General features: G+C 34.6%; 1 protein-coding gene and 1 long non-coding RNA gene across 10 annotated transcripts in view; one reads left to right on the forward strand and one right to left on the reverse strand.

Annotated features, from left to right (window-relative positions):
* LOC146996594 (uncharacterized) overlaps positions 1-22,233 on the forward strand; it is a 269,877-nt gene that overhangs the window by 109,707 nt on the left and 137,937 nt on the right. For 4 of the 9 annotated variants that reach the window (XR_015042288.1, XR_015042290.1, XR_015042291.1 and 1 more), the window contains one exon: positions 20,420-20,597. The exons of 4 other annotated variants lie outside the window; for them this stretch is intronic. This is a non-coding gene — a long non-coding RNA (uncharacterized LOC146996594). Of the gene's footprint in view, positions 1-20,350; positions 20,598-22,233 lie in introns of all 9 variants that reach the window. One more of the 9 variants, XR_015042292.1, reaches the window with a different exon arrangement.
* Positions 4,783-22,233, reverse strand: part of LOC146996596 (uncharacterized) — a 315,837-nt gene continuing 298,386 nt past the window's right edge. The window contains exons 2-3 of the mRNA XM_085821184.1: positions 20,370-20,505; positions 4,783-8,608 (exon numbers count right to left, since the gene is read on the reverse strand). Coding sequence (XP_085677310.1) covers positions 8,396-8,608; positions 20,370-20,505 — 349 coding nt within the window. The 3' untranslated portion in view covers positions 4,783-8,395. The remainder of the gene's footprint in view (positions 8,609-20,369; positions 20,506-22,233) is intronic.

Genomic DNA, 22,233 nt, shown 5'->3' on the forward strand with positions numbered 1-22,233 from the left:
ACATAGATATTTGTACACATATACTGTCTGTGCAGCATGGGAGCACTCTAAATATGCGCTCGAGAGGTTGCTGGTAGAAAAAGAAGGGTGGGAGACCATCGGATACGTCACTGCTGGTGCTCTGCATAAAAATTGAGGGTGATGGCAGTCTTGCACTCCTTCCTGCGATGAATTTCGTGAGCTCATGCGGATGTTACTGTCAGACATGTGAGTTAAGCCACAACAACAAATATGACAGTTCGATTCGAGTTTCGAATCCCGCGATCGGCCTGGCTGCAACGACGTTCCCGTGGCTTTCCCTATGCGTAACGTGTCTACGAGCCAGCTGCCCTTAGAAAGTCCTCCACGACGGCATCCCCCACCTTAGGCAGATAGTTATTGAGTGCTTTGCCGTAATCAAATAAACCAAACTAAAACCAATTAGCCAAGGAACTTATGCTAGACATCTTCTGCGGAGTTTCAACACCACAACGGTGTTACCAGTCATGTTCCTTCCCGGAGGGGATCGACGCAGAGCGCTCTGTGGAGTACTGGCTAGGATCTGTACCTAGGCAGTCTCGGCCACAGGGGTATAAAATTTATGAACTTAGCGGTTCCTGATGATCCATGAGGTGGGTCCTATACTCACTCTTCATGGGCCTGGAGGTGTTAGTCCCCTCCACCAGAGTATTGGTAGCCAAATAACACCTGGGCCATTCAGCGTCCGGTCACTGCTATCTTTGGTAGTATTCTATGTAAGGCCTAAGGAGAGGGGCATCCCGCATAGTGCTGGAAGGTAGCCATTATGAACGGCCAGTCTTCGCTCCAAGTTCTCAAGCCCACCCCACCGTGGTCTCGGTTCGGCTGGGACGGTGGTTCTGACTGGCCCGTGTTTAGCGGTGGGAAAGAGGGAGCCTAAAATTTGTTGGTGTCTTGGGGGTGTGGGACCCCGGGCCGAGGAGTAGTGTCTAAGTCATCTTTGTGTGACTCTAACTGGTACTTTGTGCCAGTCCCTAAATGTGATTTGGTTCACTGGCGGTGGTATGAATACAGTTACAGTTACCAGTCATGCGACTGCAAAGAAATCTTAGGTTTGATTTTCGGCGAAAAATTATTTTGTTACATTTTAATAGAAATAGTCTATAAAACAATTTTAATTGAAAATTATTTATAGGTGCTGTAACGGGAGTCAGCTTTCTATCCTCTTGTTAGGTATATTTAAATTTGATAACCGTTATTTTAATTGCAAAGCTATTTCGTATCAATTTTTGTTTCCACATACAGCTCCTTACAGAATGTGTTTTTACAATGTGTGCAAATGAGTTAAAAGAAGTATTTAAGGAAGGTTCAACTTACTTCGATAGAGAGTGCCAGGAATCCTGAGTAGCGCGTGTTTGACTTCGGGCTAAGTCATTATTGAAGCTGCTACGCTCGGCTGTATTATCTTTTGATATTCGTCGGTTAGTTTAATTTAAGCACCAACTACGTTAGATAATTGTTTTTAGCTTCGGCTAAGTCTACTTTAGTCAATTATAATTTAGTTTCTTACTGTTTCTGAGTTAAAGCTCGAGTAGAGGCTTCCTGTAAGCCCGAGAAGGAACCGACTGTTATTCTTATGTGAGTGAATAAAAGGATAATGCAGCTTCTCTCGAATACTAGTTCACTAGTCACTAGTTCAATAGGTCACATAGTTCACTAAGTTACTCGACGTTCATCTTAGACAAAAGCAGTGAAGATAGATAAGTACATCAGCTATTGATACTTCACTCTGATAGATGAGTTGAATCAGCTATTGATATTTGCCGAAGACACTTGTGATGATGGGTCAATATGTTAATAAAAAGAATTCTTTCTTACCATTAAGCACTGACTTGTCATCAAAACCGACGCTTACAACAACTTAATGAATGCGTTTCTTGTGAGATTAGAAACAACTTGAGAAATTTACTTGAGCGAAATTTCAGTTTTTTTTAATAATTTGCAGAATGACATGAAATATAACTTTCTAAAGTGTAAAAAAGTAAATATGAGCATATGTAGAAAATATAAATGCCACCTTATATCATGCCCTAATTATCTAAATAAAACCTGCTATGAAACTTTGGAAATCAACATTTATTTTTTATATTTAATGGGCTATGTAAAAGATTTGATGATTAGTTTGAAAATATCTAATTGTGAAGGATAGACGACTAGATCGGGAATTTTCGAAACGTCAGAGCTTATAAAACGATTATAATCAGCCTTCTTCAGACCTGTTTCGAAGATTAAAAGTGCAGTATTCGTAAACAAGGTTTATATCAGCAATGGCTTAGTAATGTCATTATGCACTGAATGAAAGGTGAAACGGTGAACGAAGAGTGGTCCATCCTGGATTAACTAACAGGAAGGACAATGTGACAGACATTGAAGTTTTGTCAACTGACTCATAATCACATTTTCCCTGTGGAAGACAAAAATGTTTTAATTAGGGCAGTGGCAATGAATTTCTTTTATTCATTCATTCATTTTTTTTTTTTTTTTTTTTTTTTTACACAGTTGTTTGAGGAAGAGATATCTCTCTTGCAGTAATAAGTGGGGAAATCACCCTGTCCAGATGTGAATTGAATTAAACTGGGGTTGTTGATGCATCTTTTCCCCTTTTATTACCTTTCATTTCATTGATTAGTTCATGTGTTCTCCTACATTGGGGAACAGAGATCTAGGAGAGTGTTCCAGAACAGAGTTGATAGGAGAGGGCGTTGACAGAATGATAAGAACTGGAATCACCGCTTTGTGTGCAGTCATTTTGAAATGTCTGACGCCCTGCTTACTGTATCACCCCCCCCCATTCTGAACCCGGCTGGCGTGCATAGCTTAGTGTTGTTCCTGCTGCAAGCGTTAGTGAACGATGGCATATTAGCGCCCCTGTGTTAATCTACTAAACGATATAACTCTCCATTAAGCAAATAGGTATAACTCTCCCACATGAATTGCTAAACTTATATGTACTAATTTTCTTCCTGGAATTTGTTAGCACATTTCTGAAATTATTGCTATAAAGTAAATTTTAAAAACACTTTTAATGAATATAAGGCAATTATTTCATTTTTCATGTTAATTTTATGCCATCCTAAAACTATTTCGCAGAACGTTTCGTGAATCGTTAGCCATTTATTAATAAAATATGAACCAGTTTAAAGTTTATGTTACTGGTACAGTTTCCGGACAGTAACAGGATATTAATTTGCAAATTTACACTATATTAATCGCACAAGTTATTATGAAGCAAAAAGGAAGCCTGTTATTTTTTTTTCACTTTGGCAGCTGAAGAAGATTGTTCGGTAGTTAAAACACCGAAACTAGTCCTGGAAAATTTGCAGATATAGCGTTGATTTCTGTTGTTTGACTTCTAAAATAATCGTTATTCGGCGTGTTTTTTTAACCTAAATTATAGGAGTCTCAAACAGGCTTAATGTTTGCTTCTTTTTTCCACGTTGTGTGTTCTTCATTTTGTGATTGTAACAGTTATTATGATTTAAATATCACTTTCTTCTTTTGAGTCTTCTCTCAAAACGTAAATTTAGTTTCAGAGAATTTAAGCTAAAGTTTTTATATTGCAAGGCAAAGCGTGTTTCTGCCTCTCGAAGCCACGTTACGAGGTTTTAGGTTTTGCTAGCTCAGAGAAGATCACTACGATCTTATGTAATTACTTGTATGTAATTACAAGTCAAAGCCGACTTGTAAGAATGTGTATGTAATTGCAAGTCAAAGCCGACTTGTAATTACATACAGATTCTCGTATGTAATTACAAGTCATACATTTAAGTTGTTACGCCAGTGAAAAGCTTGAGCCAGCTTTGCGTCAGATAAACTGGGCAGTTTTCCACCACTAGATTTGTTTTAATTTGAATTTGACTGTTACTTTTAAGTTATCTTGTCAGAAGTGTTTGGCTGACTTTATTAAGCATGAAACTTGCATTTTATGTTCAAGGTTCTGATTTAATAAAAAGATTTGAAAGTTAAAAGTGAAAACTGCAGATTACTGGTGTAAAGCTGAAATTAAGAAATTAAATCTTAAGAAAAAAATCTTTACTCCATTATAGGTAATGAATTTTTCAAAATATTTATTGCAATTCAATCATTGCTTGTAGTATAACTTATTAATTTATTTTACACTTGAAAATGGATTATGAAGATTACTGGTGTAAAGCTGAAATTAGGTTTTATGTGAATCTTAAGAAAACCTTTACTCTATAACAAGTAGTGAATTTTTCAAAATATTTATTGAACTTGTAATATAACTTGTTAATATAATCATTGCTTGTAATATAACTTGTTAATACAATCATTTCTCGTAATATAACTTGTTAATTAATTTTAAGCTTAAACTGGAATATGCAGATTAAGCTAAAATTAGGTTTTAAATTAAAATTAGGTGTAAAGCTGAAGTTAGGTTTTTATCTGAATCTTAAGAAAAAAATCTTTATTTTATAACAAGTAGTGAATTTTTCAAAATATTTACTGCAATTCAATGATTCCTTGTAATATAATTTGTTAATTAATTTTGCTCTTAAAAAAGGAATATGCAAATTACTAATGTAAGGCTGAAATTAGGCTTTATGTGAATCTTAAGAAAATAATCTTTGCTCCATTACAAGTAATGAATTTTTCAAAATATTTATTGCAAATCAATCATTGCTTGTAATATAACTTGTTAATTAATTTTACACTCAAATATGGAATATGCAGATTACTGGTGTAAAACTGAAATTAGGTTCATGTGAATCTTAAGGGAAAAAAATTTTACTTCATAACAAGTAATGAATTTTTCAAAATATTTATTGCACCTCAATAAAATTACAAGAATATGGTTTCCACGAAGATAGGAAGGGCATCTAAAAGTAGTGAATTTCAATCTTATGAGACTGACTGTGGTAACAAAACATATAAGATTCGGAGCAAGTAGCAGAGGGAAAAAAGCGGTGATACATTAGCCTTGTATCTCTAAATGTTCAGCAACCTTTAATTGCCATTTCATTCATATATGTATTAACAGACAAAGCACCATATTCAAATATTTCACATTTGCACAACAGTTCCACAAAAACTACATATTAGACAACATGAAAGAAAATTGTTTTTAAAAAACTGCTTATTAAAATTCGCATAAAATACTAACAGCAAATAAATATGAGCATAAGGTTACAAAAACTATTATTATCCCTAAAAAATTATACCAGATTGAATTTCAAATTTAGTATTTTCGATATTAAAGAGGCTGTTTGCACATTTTTAGACGATTTTGGTAAGCGGTAATAAAAATTCGTTTGCTGCAAAAGAAGTAATTGCAATTGAACTATGTTTCTAAAAGTCAAAAATTATCGTCTGTGGCTTGAAAGTTTTGTTTTTATTCAAAATGGCGAATTTAACAAAGCAGTGGTTCCAAAGAAAAATGGAAAACAATTGTCACAATAGATGAAGCATGGGTGTATTTAAATGATTGTAACGAACTAAAGAGCCATTTATTATCATAAAATGGGAGAAAAAAATTTAAGTACATGGCTCAAAGAATCGAAAGAATCGTTTTTCTAAGGGATTCATGATTGTTGCTGGTTTTTCTTATAATGGCAAGTTAAAAATAAAGAGAGTGCAAAAAAAAAAATGTCAAGATTAACTCCAAATACTATCAGGAACATATTTTATCGCCAATTTTTCTGAATAAAATATCATCGATTTACCCACAGTGCCATTCATCTGTGAGACTCCATCAGGACAAAGCTAGCAGTCACACATCAAAATCCACTGTAAATTTCCTAAATGAAATGGAACAAAATCTGATATCAAGGCTCTGGACTCTGGAAAGCTGTTCGGGAGGAATCGGATAGAATACCTCTTCTGCCACTTCAAAAGGCATTATTATCCTGGAAATTGCGGTGTCCAAAGGTAGTTCAGAATAAGGGATGTCAAATAGAACATTTAAAACACAAGAATTTTATGTAATTTAGTTTTGTGAATACAATATACATCGTTTAAAAAATGTGTGAACAGCCTCTATAGTGAGCATTTTTTGAAAAACAATGAGCATTTAAGGTTTCTTTTTTTTGAGAACATATTAATAGGAAAGTGTTATTTCAATAAATAATACTTTTCGATGTATAATTATTTCAATGAATTATTATACTTCTTCCTATTTATTTGTTTTGTTTGGGATTTAGGGGTTTGTTTTTCAAGGAACACTGGAAACGGACCGATTTTGCTTTTTACTTATTAGTCTCGCATAGCGATCCTTTTTTTGAAAAGTAAAACTTGTATTGCAGGTAATGAGACTGCTTTTTAGGCCAAAGCGGCAATTTGCCTAGAATGACTATCAATTTCGTTTTGGCATTTTGCTTTGGTTCACTATAAACGACGGTTTACGCTTCAGATTGTTGCCACCAGATATTATAGCTCTGCATTATATTTAAATTATTTATTATATTTAAAGAAATTAAATAATAAAGAAACGGCATGAATGCATGTATGTTTTTCGCACTGTAAAAGAACGACGATACCTAGAGCCGTCCAATTTTGAATAACGTAGTCCTTCACTCGAATATGGGCATCTGCAAACCCAAATTTGGAATTTGTTTTATTATCTATTATATATTTTGTAAAACTTTAACGAATTTTTGATTAAGAAACTCGGCGATGTTAAAGCGAGCAGTGGGAACAATGTACGGAAAAAAAAAAAAAAAATTATCTCCAGCGCGCGAGACTGTGTATCGGATATTCTAAAGATATGCCTTTTTAATATTATTGTGTGATATTACTGTTGAATTGAATTTTATGGTTTAAGTTCGAATAACATGATATTTAATAAATAAAGCTATCACACGAATCTTTAAAAAAAAAAAAAAAAAAAAACTCCCCTTTGGGCGTAATATAAAAATCTGAAAACTTTCAGATTTATTGATTTATTTTTTATCTATAAATTCCGTATTTTTATCCATATAATATTTATTCTGAGTGTCGTCGTAAATACTCTGTAAGCAACATAATTATTTGCCCTTTGAAAGAAAATATAACGCTGGTGAAAAATGTTGTTTAATTATTAAGCAATCTTTAATTAATTAAGGAGTTGATTTTTAAACAACCTTTACATAAAAACTCAGTGTTCATTGAATTTCAAAACTTTTGAAAGGAGTGTCTATGACATTACCATGTAGCAATGTTATCAATTAAAAAAATTAGCAAATTAACTTTTATCAATTAAATTAATACTTTTTCAATTAAATTTTTAAAAAACTCAATTTGGCTCTAGTGTAGAATTGGGTGCCCCTTCGATTAGCGATAAATTAAAAAAAAATTTTGGCGATGAAACTTCATTTCTGGTTACTATGATAGTTTTAACATTGTTTTAGCTTCTTGATTTTTTTTTTATGAAAATAGATTGATGTGTGCATGTACAAATTTAAGGCAGTGCGCAGTGCCTATTTGTGCAATTCTGAGATGTTTTTTTTTAAGTGAAAACAGATCGATGTGTACATGCACACAGAGTTTTTGCATTTCTTTGATTTTTTATTTTGGTTTTGTGTAGCGGTTATTTTGAAATTGTGCCTTCCTGGCGCCAAACTTGGCATCAAAAAAGAATCGCCAAAAACAAGGGGTACCCAATTATAAACTTTTACCCTCAATTTGTATTTAATTATTATATTAATGAACTGAAAGAGAATTGTTGAATTTAACCGATTTATTAGAAAATAGGAAAAACTAATTTTAACATTGTATATGAAGTAATATACTTTTTATGCAATTCAAGTAAACATAAGATCTCTCAGAATCCTTCTTCAGTAAGAAAATTTTATGCAGCAAACGGACAAGAGTCATTTAACATTACATAAATAAAAATTTAGTATATTGGTCAATTTTCGTAAAACTGTCTATTGTAGAACACTCTGTTAGAGTTTCAAAAATTTATTTAAGAGTGATTTGTGATATGTCCTATTAACTAGCTAAAAAAATGAGACCATTAAAAGAAAATTTTCCAGAAGCGTTTTAGAAATTCAAAATACGATATACATGACAATAAATATTCTAATCACGTACGAGTCGCTGGATTCATAAAAATGTATGAGAAACATTCATCTGAACATGCTCGGGAACTATCCTTTATTGAACTTTCATTACCATAGGATGAATAACATTGATGCCAGCCAGTTGATGTACTTTTATCCAGGCTACCCCACTATCTTATTCCAGTACGTGATTCTAAACTTTGAGATCACATGTTCACCATAAAATATATATCTTATCTTCTCAATGATGTATAATATATGAGAGCAGGTCGCGGCCGAAGCATTACCGGCTCGACGTTGGTGGCATAAACTGAATTTGAGCTCATATTCATGAATTACCACGTACACCAGGAGAAGGAAGAACATTTTTATTTCCGCTGTCAGACAACTGCTATATCGGGATTTCTGCTACTTGGAGGTTTGTGGCGCTTTAGAATGATGTGGAATATGTTGAGTTTCGGGTCAGCAACTGCCAGAAGATGTTTGGTTGTTCGTCCAGTGCCTCGCTCGCTTGAAGAATAACTTTTGCGAAAGCGGTGACAGTTGCTACCGACCACAATCAAGATGATAGCGGCGTAGAAAATGGCCACCAGCTGAAAGAGAAAAAAAAATTGTATTAATTTTCCATTACAAAATTCTGTTTATATGCCAGTTCACAACATTTTCTTAAAATTTTGCTTTAATATTAAGTTATCGAAGGGAAGTAATCGGTGATAAATTACTTGAAAAAATTAGACTGAAAAGTTTGCTCTAAATCTATGACATACAACAGAGTTGATATTGTTGCGTGCGCACGGGTTCGTAATAAATTGAATTCCCAAGTTCGATGATAAGTGAATAAAATGTATTCTTATCACAACAGAAAATGCTTAAATTTCCTTAGAGATATTCGTATACTATTCCAATATCTCACAGTAGTTATCTTTTAACCCTTTGCGGCCCACTGTGTCCGGTCTGGAAACACCTAAAAATTTCCTTCTGTACGCACAGAAAAATTGAATGAAAAAGGATTCATAGGTTACTATAGGTTACTCTGAACCTTCTTTATTTAGAGTAGATGGCAGCTCAACACAAACCGGTCCATATATTTTAACCATGTTTAGTTTTTTAAGATGCTCATTTTTGAACGAAACCTTCCAGATTATTTTTACCTTGAAATCTTGCCTAAAATCAAACGGCGAACCCTAGGTGTGCCCAGACCGGGCTCGCCGATTATCTAGGACAACTGAATGTCTGTATTCTATGTTTCTCCGCATCTCATCGGTCAGTTCATCGACAACAATGCTCGTTTCAGCATTCTTTTCGAAGCTCTATTCAATCAGTGTGTTCACTTTGGGCACACCCACAGAATTAAAACGATAAGTGCTATCTTCACAAAATTTCACTTGTGTACTCCTCTAGGCCTAATTAGACTGCCTTACATTTTTTTATCAGAACTCCAACTTTAAAAGGTAGCGTGCCGGGAAGGGTTAAACTACTAAAACCTTTCAACAGAACTTAATTCAAAACAGAGGAACGTAGTGAAAGCTAATCGGATCTTGCCGCGAATTCGCTACAGTAAATAACAGCAGCTTTCTAAACAACTACTAAAACAACTGAGCTGAGATGCTCTCTCTCTGGCTTTTATAGCTTTTTTAGTCGGCCGCGCGAGATAATTCTAGCAATTTCTCGAAAGAGAAAAAGAGTAGAATTACGGTTACAGCTAGTCAATTAACATTTATTCTAATTAAATGTAAATTAAAAGAGGTATTTTTTTATTAAATGTTAAATGCACGCGCTCTTGTATTTTGAATTTTCCGGCTTTGCTTTCTTTTAATATTCGTCACGCGCTGCATTTCACGGGGAATAAAACAATTCAATTTATAATTCTACTAACATTAGCTATTTAAATAACAAATCCGTAGCAATATTAAATGCTGTCTTGTACTGTAAGAATGCTGACGCATAGAGAAAAGCTGAAAGAACTGTAAAGAATGATATTGAATTTTGTTGTTTCATTTCTTAATATTTTGACAGTACAGATAAGTAATATTTCAACTGTCCCTTTACCATAGCGGTTATTCGATACAGCTCTACGGCCACCATTATTTAGAGAACAGCATTAACATATGTAACTAATATTACAAACAAAGCATAGTACAATGTACACAGCGGAAAAAAAAAAGTCAATTCTATATTCCTTTCTGTAAGGTTCTATATCTCCCGTTCTACTGAGTCGATAGACAAAATTCAGCTTGCATTTTTCATGTCTCGAAAGCGCGACTTAGGATATGTATTAGATTTATATACAGCGTTGTTCTAATATATTGTTTCATAAGAATAAATTGAGTTTAATTAAAAAAATTAAATTTAAATACATATTTAATTATATATTCTTTGCGCCATTGCTGTAAGAAATGAAATTTAAATTAAATTCTTAACAAATACGTATAAAAGTAAAAAAGCAAATTTAAATTCTAAAAAAAGGAAAAAATCCAAAATAATTTAAAATAATTTAAAAATATGCAAACATGTAAAAGATTTAATTCTCGAATTAATCTACAATATCATTTAAATTCAGAAGCATAAGCGAATCAAGTGCAAAATCTATCCAAGAAATAAATCTACTAATTTAATAAATTAAAATTAAATTAAACAATTTTTTTTAAAAAATGCATATGTGAATGATCGTAGAGTAGGCAGGAGACAGACTTATCAAGGGGAAGTTGCCTCCAAACCTAACTCTCCAATCATTCAATTCGTGTTTCGTCATTCATGCAGGCAAGGGTAAAAGTCAAAACCAAAAGTAATTCCAATAAAGTGGTACCCTTAGAAATTAACATTTAAGTATTAACGTTTAAGAATTAAAGTTCAAAAAGGAAAATACTAATTAAGTCTTTTGAGAAACAAGCAAGTAAAGTCAAGAATTAAACTTTTTCTTAAAAAATTAAATTTTTTAAAAATTAATTTTTTATAAAATAATAAAAAAATCTAGAAACCAATGTATTTTAAAAATCCTTGTCTACAGAAACTTCCCCTACACGAATATGCATATCAATAAAAAGAAACTATAAAAGAACTATACATAATCCATATAAACCAATAAGAAATAAAAAACAAAAAGAAACAAAAAGAACTAATTCACAATTTTTTAAAAAATATATATATATTTAAAAATATAATTTCATATTTAGAAAATGCTTAGATACTACACAAAAAATTTAAAAAAAAAATACTTAAAGCAAGTAAATAGTAAGTTTTAATTCTAACTTACCTACTATATGAGTGTTGGGGGTCTGCAAAAGTGTTGTGAAAGAGAAGTAAGTGTGTTCTTCAAATTATATAGATGGCGCTTATGTAGGTAAAGTTGAGTGTCAAGCTGCTATCTTTGTTATAGTAAAAATTTTTTTGTAAATATTAATATTAATTAAATTAAATTAAATTAAAAATCCTAAAGGTAGTAATATCAATTATTTAGGGAGTTAAGTAACTGAGCCAATTAAGAGATGTATGTCTGCTTGAAGGAAATTAATAAATTTGCTTTTTTACTTTTTTACTTTTATACGTATTTGTTAAGAATTTAAATTTGCCTAAATTTAAATTGTTCTAATATAGGTATTTTGAGACAAAAGCGGACTTTTTCTGAAATAACATATCAATGTTTTTCCACATTTTCACTTTACGACTCAAATTATGCCAAACTACCGAGTTTTGTAAAAATCGCACGAGTAGTTTTTAAAAAATTAGCTCTCAGAATTTTAGCTCCTCAGTGTTCATTGAGTTTGGTATATATTGATTTAATCTCTCTTTTTTATTAAGCTTATTTGATTCTTCCTTTCACATTTTGAAATTCAAGTTTTTTCCGAGTAAATTCCCTGCATTTTTTATGATTTATTTTTAAAATTTGTATTTTTAAATAATTTTTGTATTTTTTTAAAAATTGAATTATAATCTATAAAATTTTAACCATCATATTAAAGTAGACGTATTTCTAAGCATACCTGCAAAAAATTACAATTTTTTATTCAAAATTTCCGAATATACGTGAATGTATATATTGGCGCGTTTTGAAATTTAGCATATTTGTTGAAAGCAATAAAATAGCAAATGTGGCTTAGACGCTTTGCTAAAATTATTCGAAAGTTAGAACAGTGTGACTTTTTCCCCCTCATGCATAATGTAAAAACATAGGAACGAGGTCATAATAGTCATAATTAGTCATCATTTGATATTAAATGTCTATTGAAATTTTTGATTCAGAATATGTGCATTCATTTGCATTGGATAAAAGCCCATGTTGGCTTTGTTGGAAATGAAAGGGCCGACGTGCTGGCTAAAGAAGCGACCACTAATGATGATTGTGAATATAAATTGAAATTTCTGGTTCGAGAAGTTATGCAATTAGAAACTAAAATTTTTATAATGATATTTGGAATACTAGATGGAATGGATCAGAGAGGTGCGTGAGTCTTTTAAAGTCTATTAAAATTCAAAATGGTATGCGACCAATTAGTAATATTGATTTAAACCAGTTTTTAACTGGGTATGGAAGATTTCCCGCGTACCTCTCGAGATTTAATTTACAAAATTCAGACTTGTGTGGTCATTGCCATCAAGTTGGTAACGCAGATCACTTCTTGAATCATTGTTCCTTATTGGAAAATTTGAGAAAGAAATGTTTGGAAGTCATGGAAATTGGAAATCTTAAAAACATATTCTAAGTGTGCAATGGATTTGATTAATTCTAATAGAGTTGAATTTGGAATATTTGTTTATTATTGTGTATATTTATAATTTGATTATATGTATTATATTCTCAGTTATGGGTATTTATAGGTTTACTACGATAATTTTGAAATTTTTCTGTGTACTGTTTTATTTAATGCATTGTGGATGTTTTGTACATGCGGTATTTCGAGGAAATACAGTTAATTGTTATATAGATATGGCTTTGCAAATGTTGAGAATCCTGATGGATTACCAGATTTAAATTATCGAAATTAATGATGGTTTTGAGTTTTAGGATTTTAATTTTAAAATTTTATGGAATTTTTATATTTTTCTTAAATTTTTAATTGTAGTTTTTGATTTTAAAATGTTCTGAAATTTTGAAGTTTTAAAATTTTTCTTATATTCTGTTCTTAATGGAGTAATTACTAAAGTTTTAATGTGATGCATGGCAATCTTAAATTTTCCAGTTTTGGTTATTGGCAGTCCTGGAGCTTCTTTTCTATGATTATTAAAGATAATTAATACATTTGAATTCAGATAGTGGTAGGACTATTAAAGTAAATTTTTAAAATAAATTAAAAGTTTAAATAGAATTATGAATATACAAATAATATGCTATTAAAGTAATATTGTAGGGAATTCGGTTTGACCTTCTGCAGGTTATTTAAATCGGGAATTCCTCGATGGCTTTGGACCGCATGTGCCTGTTCCGAAAATTCACGTGAATGAATATTTCTTGAGAGTTTCCGCCACTCTGTTTGCCCGTGGGGTTTTTAATTGTTTTTGGATTTTGAATGTTTGGTGTTGTGCTTCTTTGTTTGTATGTCTCTTCCTTATTTTTAGTTCGTTAATTAATCTCCAATTATTTTTCGTTAATTAGCTTCTTTTTCTCTCTTCTTTCCTTTTGTGGTCTTGAGGGGGTCGACCCTTTATGGTCATATGGTCCAGTGGGACTAGGGGGATTAAGTCTTCCCTGTATTATTATTATAGGAACGAGGTGCCTTTTTTCCTACTCCGGTATAATGGAAGGGAAAGGAAAATAGGTTGCCATATATTAAGAAGTTCGCCAAGTGAATTATTCTTGGCGGAAACTGAAAAAATTGCACCAAGATAAACTTTGAATTTCTCCGAAAATTTCGCACCAAATTTTACAAAATTTAATATCTAAGCATAATTTGTGTCGTAGCATTGAAATATGGAAACAATTGATATGTTATTTAAAAAAGTCCGATTTTGTGTCAAAATACTTATGTTAGAACAATGCCATATATAAATCTAATACATATCCTAAGTGACGCTTTCGAGACATGAAAAACGCAATTTGAATTTTGTCAATCGGCCCAGTAGAACGGGAGATATAGAACTTTATAGAAAGGAATATAGAATATTCCTTTTTTTTTTCAGCAGTGTACGTATTTCTGTAGTGTTACAATTAAGGCATGAAACGATTTACATAGGAGTAATTACATTCAGAGGAAACAAGATATAGATAATATAACATATACAGATTGTTATGCGACCGGACTGCATTCGCAGTAGTGATGTTATGTTAGAGGTACAGATATATTGGGCAATTCGTACGACCTGTATGACATAAGAAGAATACGGACTACATGACACAATACAGTGGCGATAGTAAAAGGAAAGGTGAACACTGCAGTTAATATATGAGGTATTTGCTCCTTCCTTTCTGCATGTCTTCGTGGTGTAACGGTAGCACACTCGGCGAGTATTCGAGAGGTCAAGGTTCGCAGGTGACATATAGCTGAGTTCCGCCCTCCCAGTTTTGATGGACAGCATCCCGGAGGAGACGGGTTCAAGGGTCTCCCACTCCTCTTCCCCCCGACCACTAACCTCTCGAGAGGACTTTCGCTTCGCCGCATATTTAGAGTGCCCCCATGCGGCACGGGCACTATACGATTACAAACACCCAAGCATTCTCCAGGATTCGAACCCTGGCCCTTCGACACGGCAGTCAGCGACGTTAACCACTAATTATACCGGTTAGGCGGCTGAGAATTGAGTGACTAATTAATACGAATATTTTGTCAGTTATTTGCAACATTAGTGAATCATTTGTAGGAACGTACACCAAAGAAAACTCCTTTGCGTATTTCAAGATTTAAGCTCACTTCTGCAATAAAGTATCCTGAAATCTACCAAAACGATTGGAACCAAAAACTTTAAACTCTCTTTCCGGGAGGTGATGTAAAAGTCCCATTTAAGTTGTCCTGCATATGTGAGGTCTGACTTCCTCTTTCTGAAGAAGCAATTTAAGTAGCGAGTCTTCTATAAAGTTTATCCCAGTTAAAGAGGAACATAAAGGAAAATAAAGCGGCCCTACTTTCAACGGATTTAACTAGCTCAAAATTGCATTAGCGGTAACCGTCCGCTTCGAACGTCTTCGAATAATAAAATACTCTGCCTAGATTGATTTACGTTTGAGCTTAACTTTTGACCTGAGGGTAGAAGGGTTAAGCGGAACTGTTAAGGGAAACAAAGTGCTGTGTTTCTTTAGTCTTAGCGCCTTTGTTTCGTTGTTTTGTCTTTTATTAGATGGCAAATGACGGCTAGTAAATCAAAGTTCTTTTTCCAACTCTAGTGAAGCGATAAATGTGGCCATTTCGGATTCAGCTCTTACTTAATGCGTTAGATAAATAGTAGAATATGTATTTTACGGTGATTTTTAAGTCCCTATGTTAGTAAAGTACATAGCAAATAATCGAATACATAGATTTTGAGTTTGGTGAGAGGTCACTCAAAAACATTTCTTTCTTTCGCCATTTAAAACACGTGTATATGATTACGACCAATGATTGTAAAAATAATGACCAAGTAAGGTTTTTTTCAGCCCAGTAACGAGGGTAGGTTTATATATATATATACATTGCTACGAAATGTACAGGCGTGGTAAGATGGCTTCCCCGCAAAGCTGTTTTAGGGTTGCCATAAAATGGCATGGGAAGGCAGGGTTGCCATATTTGGAGAGAATCGCCCATTTGGCGATAAAATTGGCGATATACCATGGACGGATGGAGAACCTTCTGAAACGAGTTTTTACCGGTTTAGCCCAGAATGTTCTCGAACACAAGCCGAAATTTATATAAACCCTGCTGGTCCGCAGTCAGTTACTGTGCCTCGTCTAGCGAGCCGTGTGGAGTCGATCGAGTTGACAGCCGAGCAACGAGTGCCGAGTGGTTCGTTGAGTGCACCGAAGGAGTCTCTTAGTGTATCGCGGCTAGTGCATCGTCGAGAGAGCGTGATGAGCTCCGGGAACGACTGAACCGAAGAGTCGGGAGCTGTGCTCGTGTGTCGTCGAGTGCATCGCGAGTTGTAGCGTGGAGAGTCTCGAGAGTACGTGGAGTTCCGAGAACGACCAAGCAGAGTCAGGAGCTGTACTCTGGTGCTTTGCAATAAGCTGTCTCCACCGTTATTGCCTGATAACTTGAAGGCTGTGTCGCTGATTGTTCCAGCGTGTTCCTCGACGACTGGAAAACGTGTTTTGGAGCTGTCTTGACAATACTGGCCAATAAAGTGTGTTTCGATATTTCATCAAGTGTCGTCGTTATTCATTCCAAATCTACGAACCCCGTACGAACATGAAGGAAGGATATAACGTAACAATATATATATGCTTTTATACAACCAATTGCGATAGAAAAGAGAGATACACAACTAGATGTTATAGCAGTCCCATATACAAAATTTTAACTTTTTACCGCTAATCGTTTTGGAGTTATGTATCAAATATAGATATCAAATTCAACACATACATACGTACACTGCGGGGGAGGAGGGGGAAAGTTCTATATCTTCCATTCTACTGGGCCGATTGACGAAATTCAAATTGCGTTTTCCATGTCTCGAAAGCGCGACTGAGGATATATATTAGATTTATATATAGCTTCGTTCTACGATAGGTATTTTGACACAAAATTGGACATTTTCTGAAAAAACATACCAGTTTTCTTCCATATTTCTGCCCACCAGCGGCCGAGCGGTAAAGTCGCTGAACACTGGTAGTTCGGTTTGAGGTTCGAATCCCGCGAACGGGCTGACTGCATGGGCGTTTTCGTGGTTTTCCTCATGTGTAACGTATATACGAGCCAGTTTCCCTTAGAAAGTCCTCCACGAAGGCACCCCTCCCCTTAGGCAGATAGCCCTCGAGGCTTTGCCATAATCACACACACACACACACTCTTCCATATTTCTTATGCTACTACTCAAATTATGTGTAGTATTAAATTTTCTCATTTTTGGTGAGAAATTTATGGTGAAAATTTTAAAATTTCTCTTTGCGAATTTTTTTTCAGTTTGCTCCAAAAATAATTCACTTAGCGAATTTCTTAATTTGTAGCAAACGCTTTTCCTTTCCTTTATCGTAATTTGAATTGTCCACGAGCGGGAAAAAAAAAGGCATCAGAATTTTACTTTTTATAAAACCTTTTTTTTTTTCACGGTATTTATGAAACACCTTCAAGAGATTTTATAAATTATAAGTGCATGTCTGGGATTAGTACTTTAGGAAATAAAGCTAATATCGAACGCTCTCGAAATTCCTGTATAACAACGAAAGGAAATACCGAGAGAAACGTTCCTATTAAGTTGTCGAGTTTCTGAAGAAGTTGCATGGCCAATCACATTCGTTTCCACCTTCTCGCTAGCTGTTATTCTTTCCCTAACCTCATCGAATATTTATTCCCTCATTATTCGTCGTGGAAATTACCGAATGTGCTGAAGTGGCGCGAAGTAGAGCAATAGCCGCCTAAAATTCGTGATTGATTTGCCGAAGGCGGTGAAAGCAATGAGGTAAAAGCTGGCTTCCCTAATGGTCCGTGCGCTTCTGAATCTTTAGTACATTCGCAGGAGCTTTCAATGACGATGAAAAGCAGTATGTTCATTGAGCCTCACATTCCACTTGAATTTTAATGAACAGGTGAAAGGTTCGACTGTAAGGGACTGAATTCGACGTGTCTCACATATAATATCGTTGAACAGTAAATCGTTTAGTAATGAAACACCACAAAATGCCTTTTTACAAATGCTGAGGAGAACTGATTTACTCACGTGAAATTGCAGTTTATTCCATGCATTTATGTGGCAGAAAGATGTTTGTAATTGAGAAGCAATGGAACATAAACAAGATGCCATAAATTTAGGAGCAGAAATTGAACTATATATTTAAACATTATACTGCCGCCCAATCGATACAGTGGTTAGCGTTGCTGACTGCCTTGCTTAAGTTCTCGGGTTCGAATGCCGGATAAGGCATGGATGTTTGTAAACGTATATCGTCGGTGTGGTATGGAAGCACTCTAAATATGCTGCGAACCGAAAATTCGCTCGTGTGGTTTGGTGGAATGTAAGAGGAGTGGGAGATTCTCGGACCCGTCCCCCGCCCGGGGTGCTTTACCTCAAAATTGGGGAGCGAACTGAGCTAAATTGAACTGCAACCTGTAAGGTGCTCAAAGCTGTTGACAACGACAGGCGTATCTTGCGCTCCTTGGCACAAGGAATTTCGTGGGCTTGGTCTCATGTTTTTTAAAGACGTTGATTCTAAGTGCTGATAGAAGGTGTTTAAAATTTCGTACAATTTTTTTTCAAGACATACGTGTTTCTGTGACTTCCAGAAGACGAATGGAATATTCTGAGCGCTGGAGTGCTTTGGGGCGCATTGAAGCAGGAGAGTCGATCACAGATGTTGCTCTTTTCTTAGGCGTACTTCATTCTGTAATTTCACGTTTATGGAAACAATTCCAGACCACACAGACAGTTGTTTGAAGGCCGTAGCTGGTCGCCCAAGGGTTACAACCCCCGCGGAAGATCGATATATTGCAATTATAGCCAAGCGGAATCGAAGAGCGACCTCCACACTTGTGTCATCTATGGTTACAGCTTCCATTGGTAAGGTGATATCTGAAGCTGTGTTCCTCTATTCTTCCAATCAAGAGGGGCACGATTACAGTGGTGCCGGGAACATGTCAATTGGAATGTGTCTGACTGGGGCAATGTCATGTTTACTGATGAGTCAAGATTTTCTCTGTAGCCAGATGACAAGCGTATAAGGATATGGCGTGAACAACGAACACGCAATCAGTCCCAAAACATCATCGAATATCACGCATTCCGAGGCGGAAGCATTATGGTGTGGGCAGGGATTTCATAAGGATACTGCACCGACCTGCACATCTTTAAACGGGGTTCTTTGACGGCTGTCCGGTATTGAGATGAAGTCCTTGTGAGAAGTCCTCGTCCATTGTGAGATTTTACGCTGCAGCCAGTTGGCCCTACTTTTGTTTTAATGGAGGATAACGCACGTCCCCATAGAGATGACATCGTCGATGACTACCTGGAGAGTGAAGGGATTGCGCGTATGGCGTGGGCAGCATATTCGACCGACCTTAATCCCATTGAAAATCTTTGGGATGCTCTCGGCTGTACTGTATCTTCACGTTTCCCACCTCCAGCCACTTTTATTGAGCTGGGAACTGCTCTACAGGAAGAATGGCGATTGCTTATTTATGCGGTGGTTGACCACCTAATTGAAAGCATGGTCACAAAGTGTAAACTTTGTATACAGATGAGGGGGGGATAACATACCCTATTAATGTGTTTTTGTTTTCATTTTATGCTGTTTATTTTCACTTTATACATAATTTTGTTTAAGTCTCCAGTATGTAATTATCTGATAACTTACAAAAATTTAATATTGTTTTCCTTTCTGTATATAATTATTGATTTTGTTTTATGCATAAATATATACGCTACATTCCTGCCGAATTTTGTGTCAATCAAAGCAGTATTTGTTGATTTTTTTGTTTGTTTCTGTATTTTACATCTTTGTGTTTAACTTTTGGAAATGAATGTATATTTGGATATTCTACAGACTACTTTCAAGGTAGAGGCAAAATTTCGAAACACAGTAGCAAACAAGATATAGGTTCTCAAAACCGAATCAAACAACATAGAGGAAATCCTTCCTAAAGACGTTGTAAGGTATTTCTCCCGCCTTTCCTAGGGTGCCTTCGTGGTGTAGTGGTCAGCACGTTGAGCCGGTATTTCAGAGGTCCGTGTTTCGATTCCCTGCGAAGGCGATTGCTAATTTTTCATCTCTCTGGCCTCCAAAAAATCCTTTAGCCTCTACAACTTAATAAACTTTACCAGTGCATGCACATAACTCTGGTTTAGATTGTACTGCATTTTTTCCCTAATCGATGAATATTTACATCTTTTTACCATGCTACAATAAAATTTAAACGATCAAATGTTCATGATAATAAAAAGTTTTAAGTTATATTTTCCATACCCTTAGAAAAATCTATTGAAATGTTTTGAGTTATTCCATTATTACATACAAAGTATTTTCTTTCTCTTTATCGCGTGCTTGGTGATGTAATAGAAAGTTTCTGCTAAAGAAAACAGAAAATGAAGGAAATGTGAAAATTCTTCTGTTAGTATAATAAAGGTCTGCTGCATAAAAAGAATTTATCTGTTCTGAAAAATATTTATCCAAAAATTATAATGAGTGGTCACCTTTAGAATAATCAGGAAGCATTGACAAAATATTTAAATAATGTAAAATGTTATATAAATTCATTAATTTAAAAATATTTGCTTGTCACTAGATTTTTCATGATTTCTTACCGAAGCGTATAAAATAGCGTCTGAGGCCTGTCTTGGATATAACATTTCAGACCGCCCTCCAGAAGAGCTGATGTTATACAAGGGATTGTGGAACTTGTGAGTAGCTGTGACGTTACAGATGCCACGTTGCTGCTGCCTGTAATGAAAGAAGAAAAAAAAGAACTTGGTGAAATGAATTTATTCATCATTCTTTCAATATCCTGCTTTAGAATGAATGAAATGCGAAGGGTAAGCATTGTTTTGAAGTGAGTTGTGTGAAAACATGCTCTTCGAATGTTTTTTTATTCTCTCGCTCCCTTCCCCCCCCCGAAAGACACATGGAACGTGAAATATATTTAGATTTCATTTTATTCGGAGACCGTCTGTCAGAAAGTAAAATGAAATGTCACTAACTTCTGAGACGTAATACTTTTCTGGAATGTATAATTTTAATTTAACCGTCGTGGAATCTGCTAGCTATGTTTTGTTTTTATCTTTGATACAGAAAATGCTCTTTGATTTAAGGAAAGAATCCTTTGAGTAGCAAAAGATAAAAGGCATTAAAAAGCTTCCAGGAAACGTCAATAAAAGTTTAAAATGCTTTTGAGAAAGAGTTAAAAGATTGCATTAAGAATTTTTCGTTTATTTTATAGTTTATTATTCTTGTAATCAGTTTATTCCCTTTCGTTTTCAATAATGTATTTCAAATTTGTTACTGGTTTCCATTTTAAATAAATAAATACATTCAAAGCAAATATCTTAATAAATTTAGTAAGGTATTTTATATTAATTAAACCAATTATTATGATTTAAACGTTTACCATAACTTTTTCTATTCCGTAATCCTGCTTAGAATGCAAATTACTTGCCGGTTACAGAGACTTTTCGCACATTTTTTAGACGATTTTGCTTCGCTATATAAACATTTGTCTGCTTGGCAATTTGTTTTCTTACTGCAGATAAACTTTTGAAAGTATTAATTATCATCTGTTGTTTGACAGTTTTGCTTACATGCAAAATGGCGGCTTTAAAGAAACAATGGATGGAAGGCTATGTCTGTGTTCTTTCCGAAGAAAATTATTCCTATCTAGTTATTCCAATCAGTGGCTAGCGCATCGAACAGCAGCACCACAGGTCCGGGGTTCGGTTTCGGGCCTGAGCAAGGTTGATTCAGCCTTCCATCCATTGATTTCTATAACTTGGGTCAATAAAATGAGTACCAAATTCGCTTGGGGACTAAACACTGGTGTTCCTGCGACAAGCTGACCACTTGTTCAGAGCATATGCTTACGCACCCTGGGGCCCATGGTCAAGAAAGCAGATTTTGGGCACTGCAGGCCTTGGCCCATTAACGCTGTTACGCCATTGAGTTTTAGTTATTACAAAACACCGCGAAACGTTTAGCTTCAAATGGAAAAATTGTTCCAGATACATATCCAAGGAAAAAACGGAATGTTTCGAATTTTATTAAAGGTAAGATATTTAATGTTAAAAGAAATTCCACCAAAGACAGTAGCAAAATCATTAAAATGCTTACTGTCAACTGTAAACAAAGCGATTAATATTAATTTGACAATTAAAAAGGCTAAATAAACATAATGTGCGTCGTCTTTCTCTAGGACATATCGCCGAACGCAGAACACGCTGTGGAATTCTTTATGAGAAACATTTATCCGGAAAAATGTTGTCTTAAGAAATGAATCTTGGGAGTATTTAAACGATTTCAGTAAAACGAGATCTATTATTATCATCAAAGGGCAGAAAAATCTTGAAACGTGGTTCAAAGAATCTAAAGAAAGTTTTTCAAAGGGATTTATGATTGCTGCTGGTTTTTCATACAACGACAAATTAAAAACAAAGAGAGTGAAGAAAAATGCTAAGATCC

Source organism: Stegodyphus dumicola, chromosome 7 (assembly GCF_044657685.1).
Source record: "Stegodyphus dumicola isolate Sdum_Otavi_A_Nest chromosome 7, ASM4465768v1".
Lineage (NCBI taxonomy): Eukaryota > Metazoa > Arthropoda > Arachnida > Araneae > Eresidae > Stegodyphus > Stegodyphus dumicola.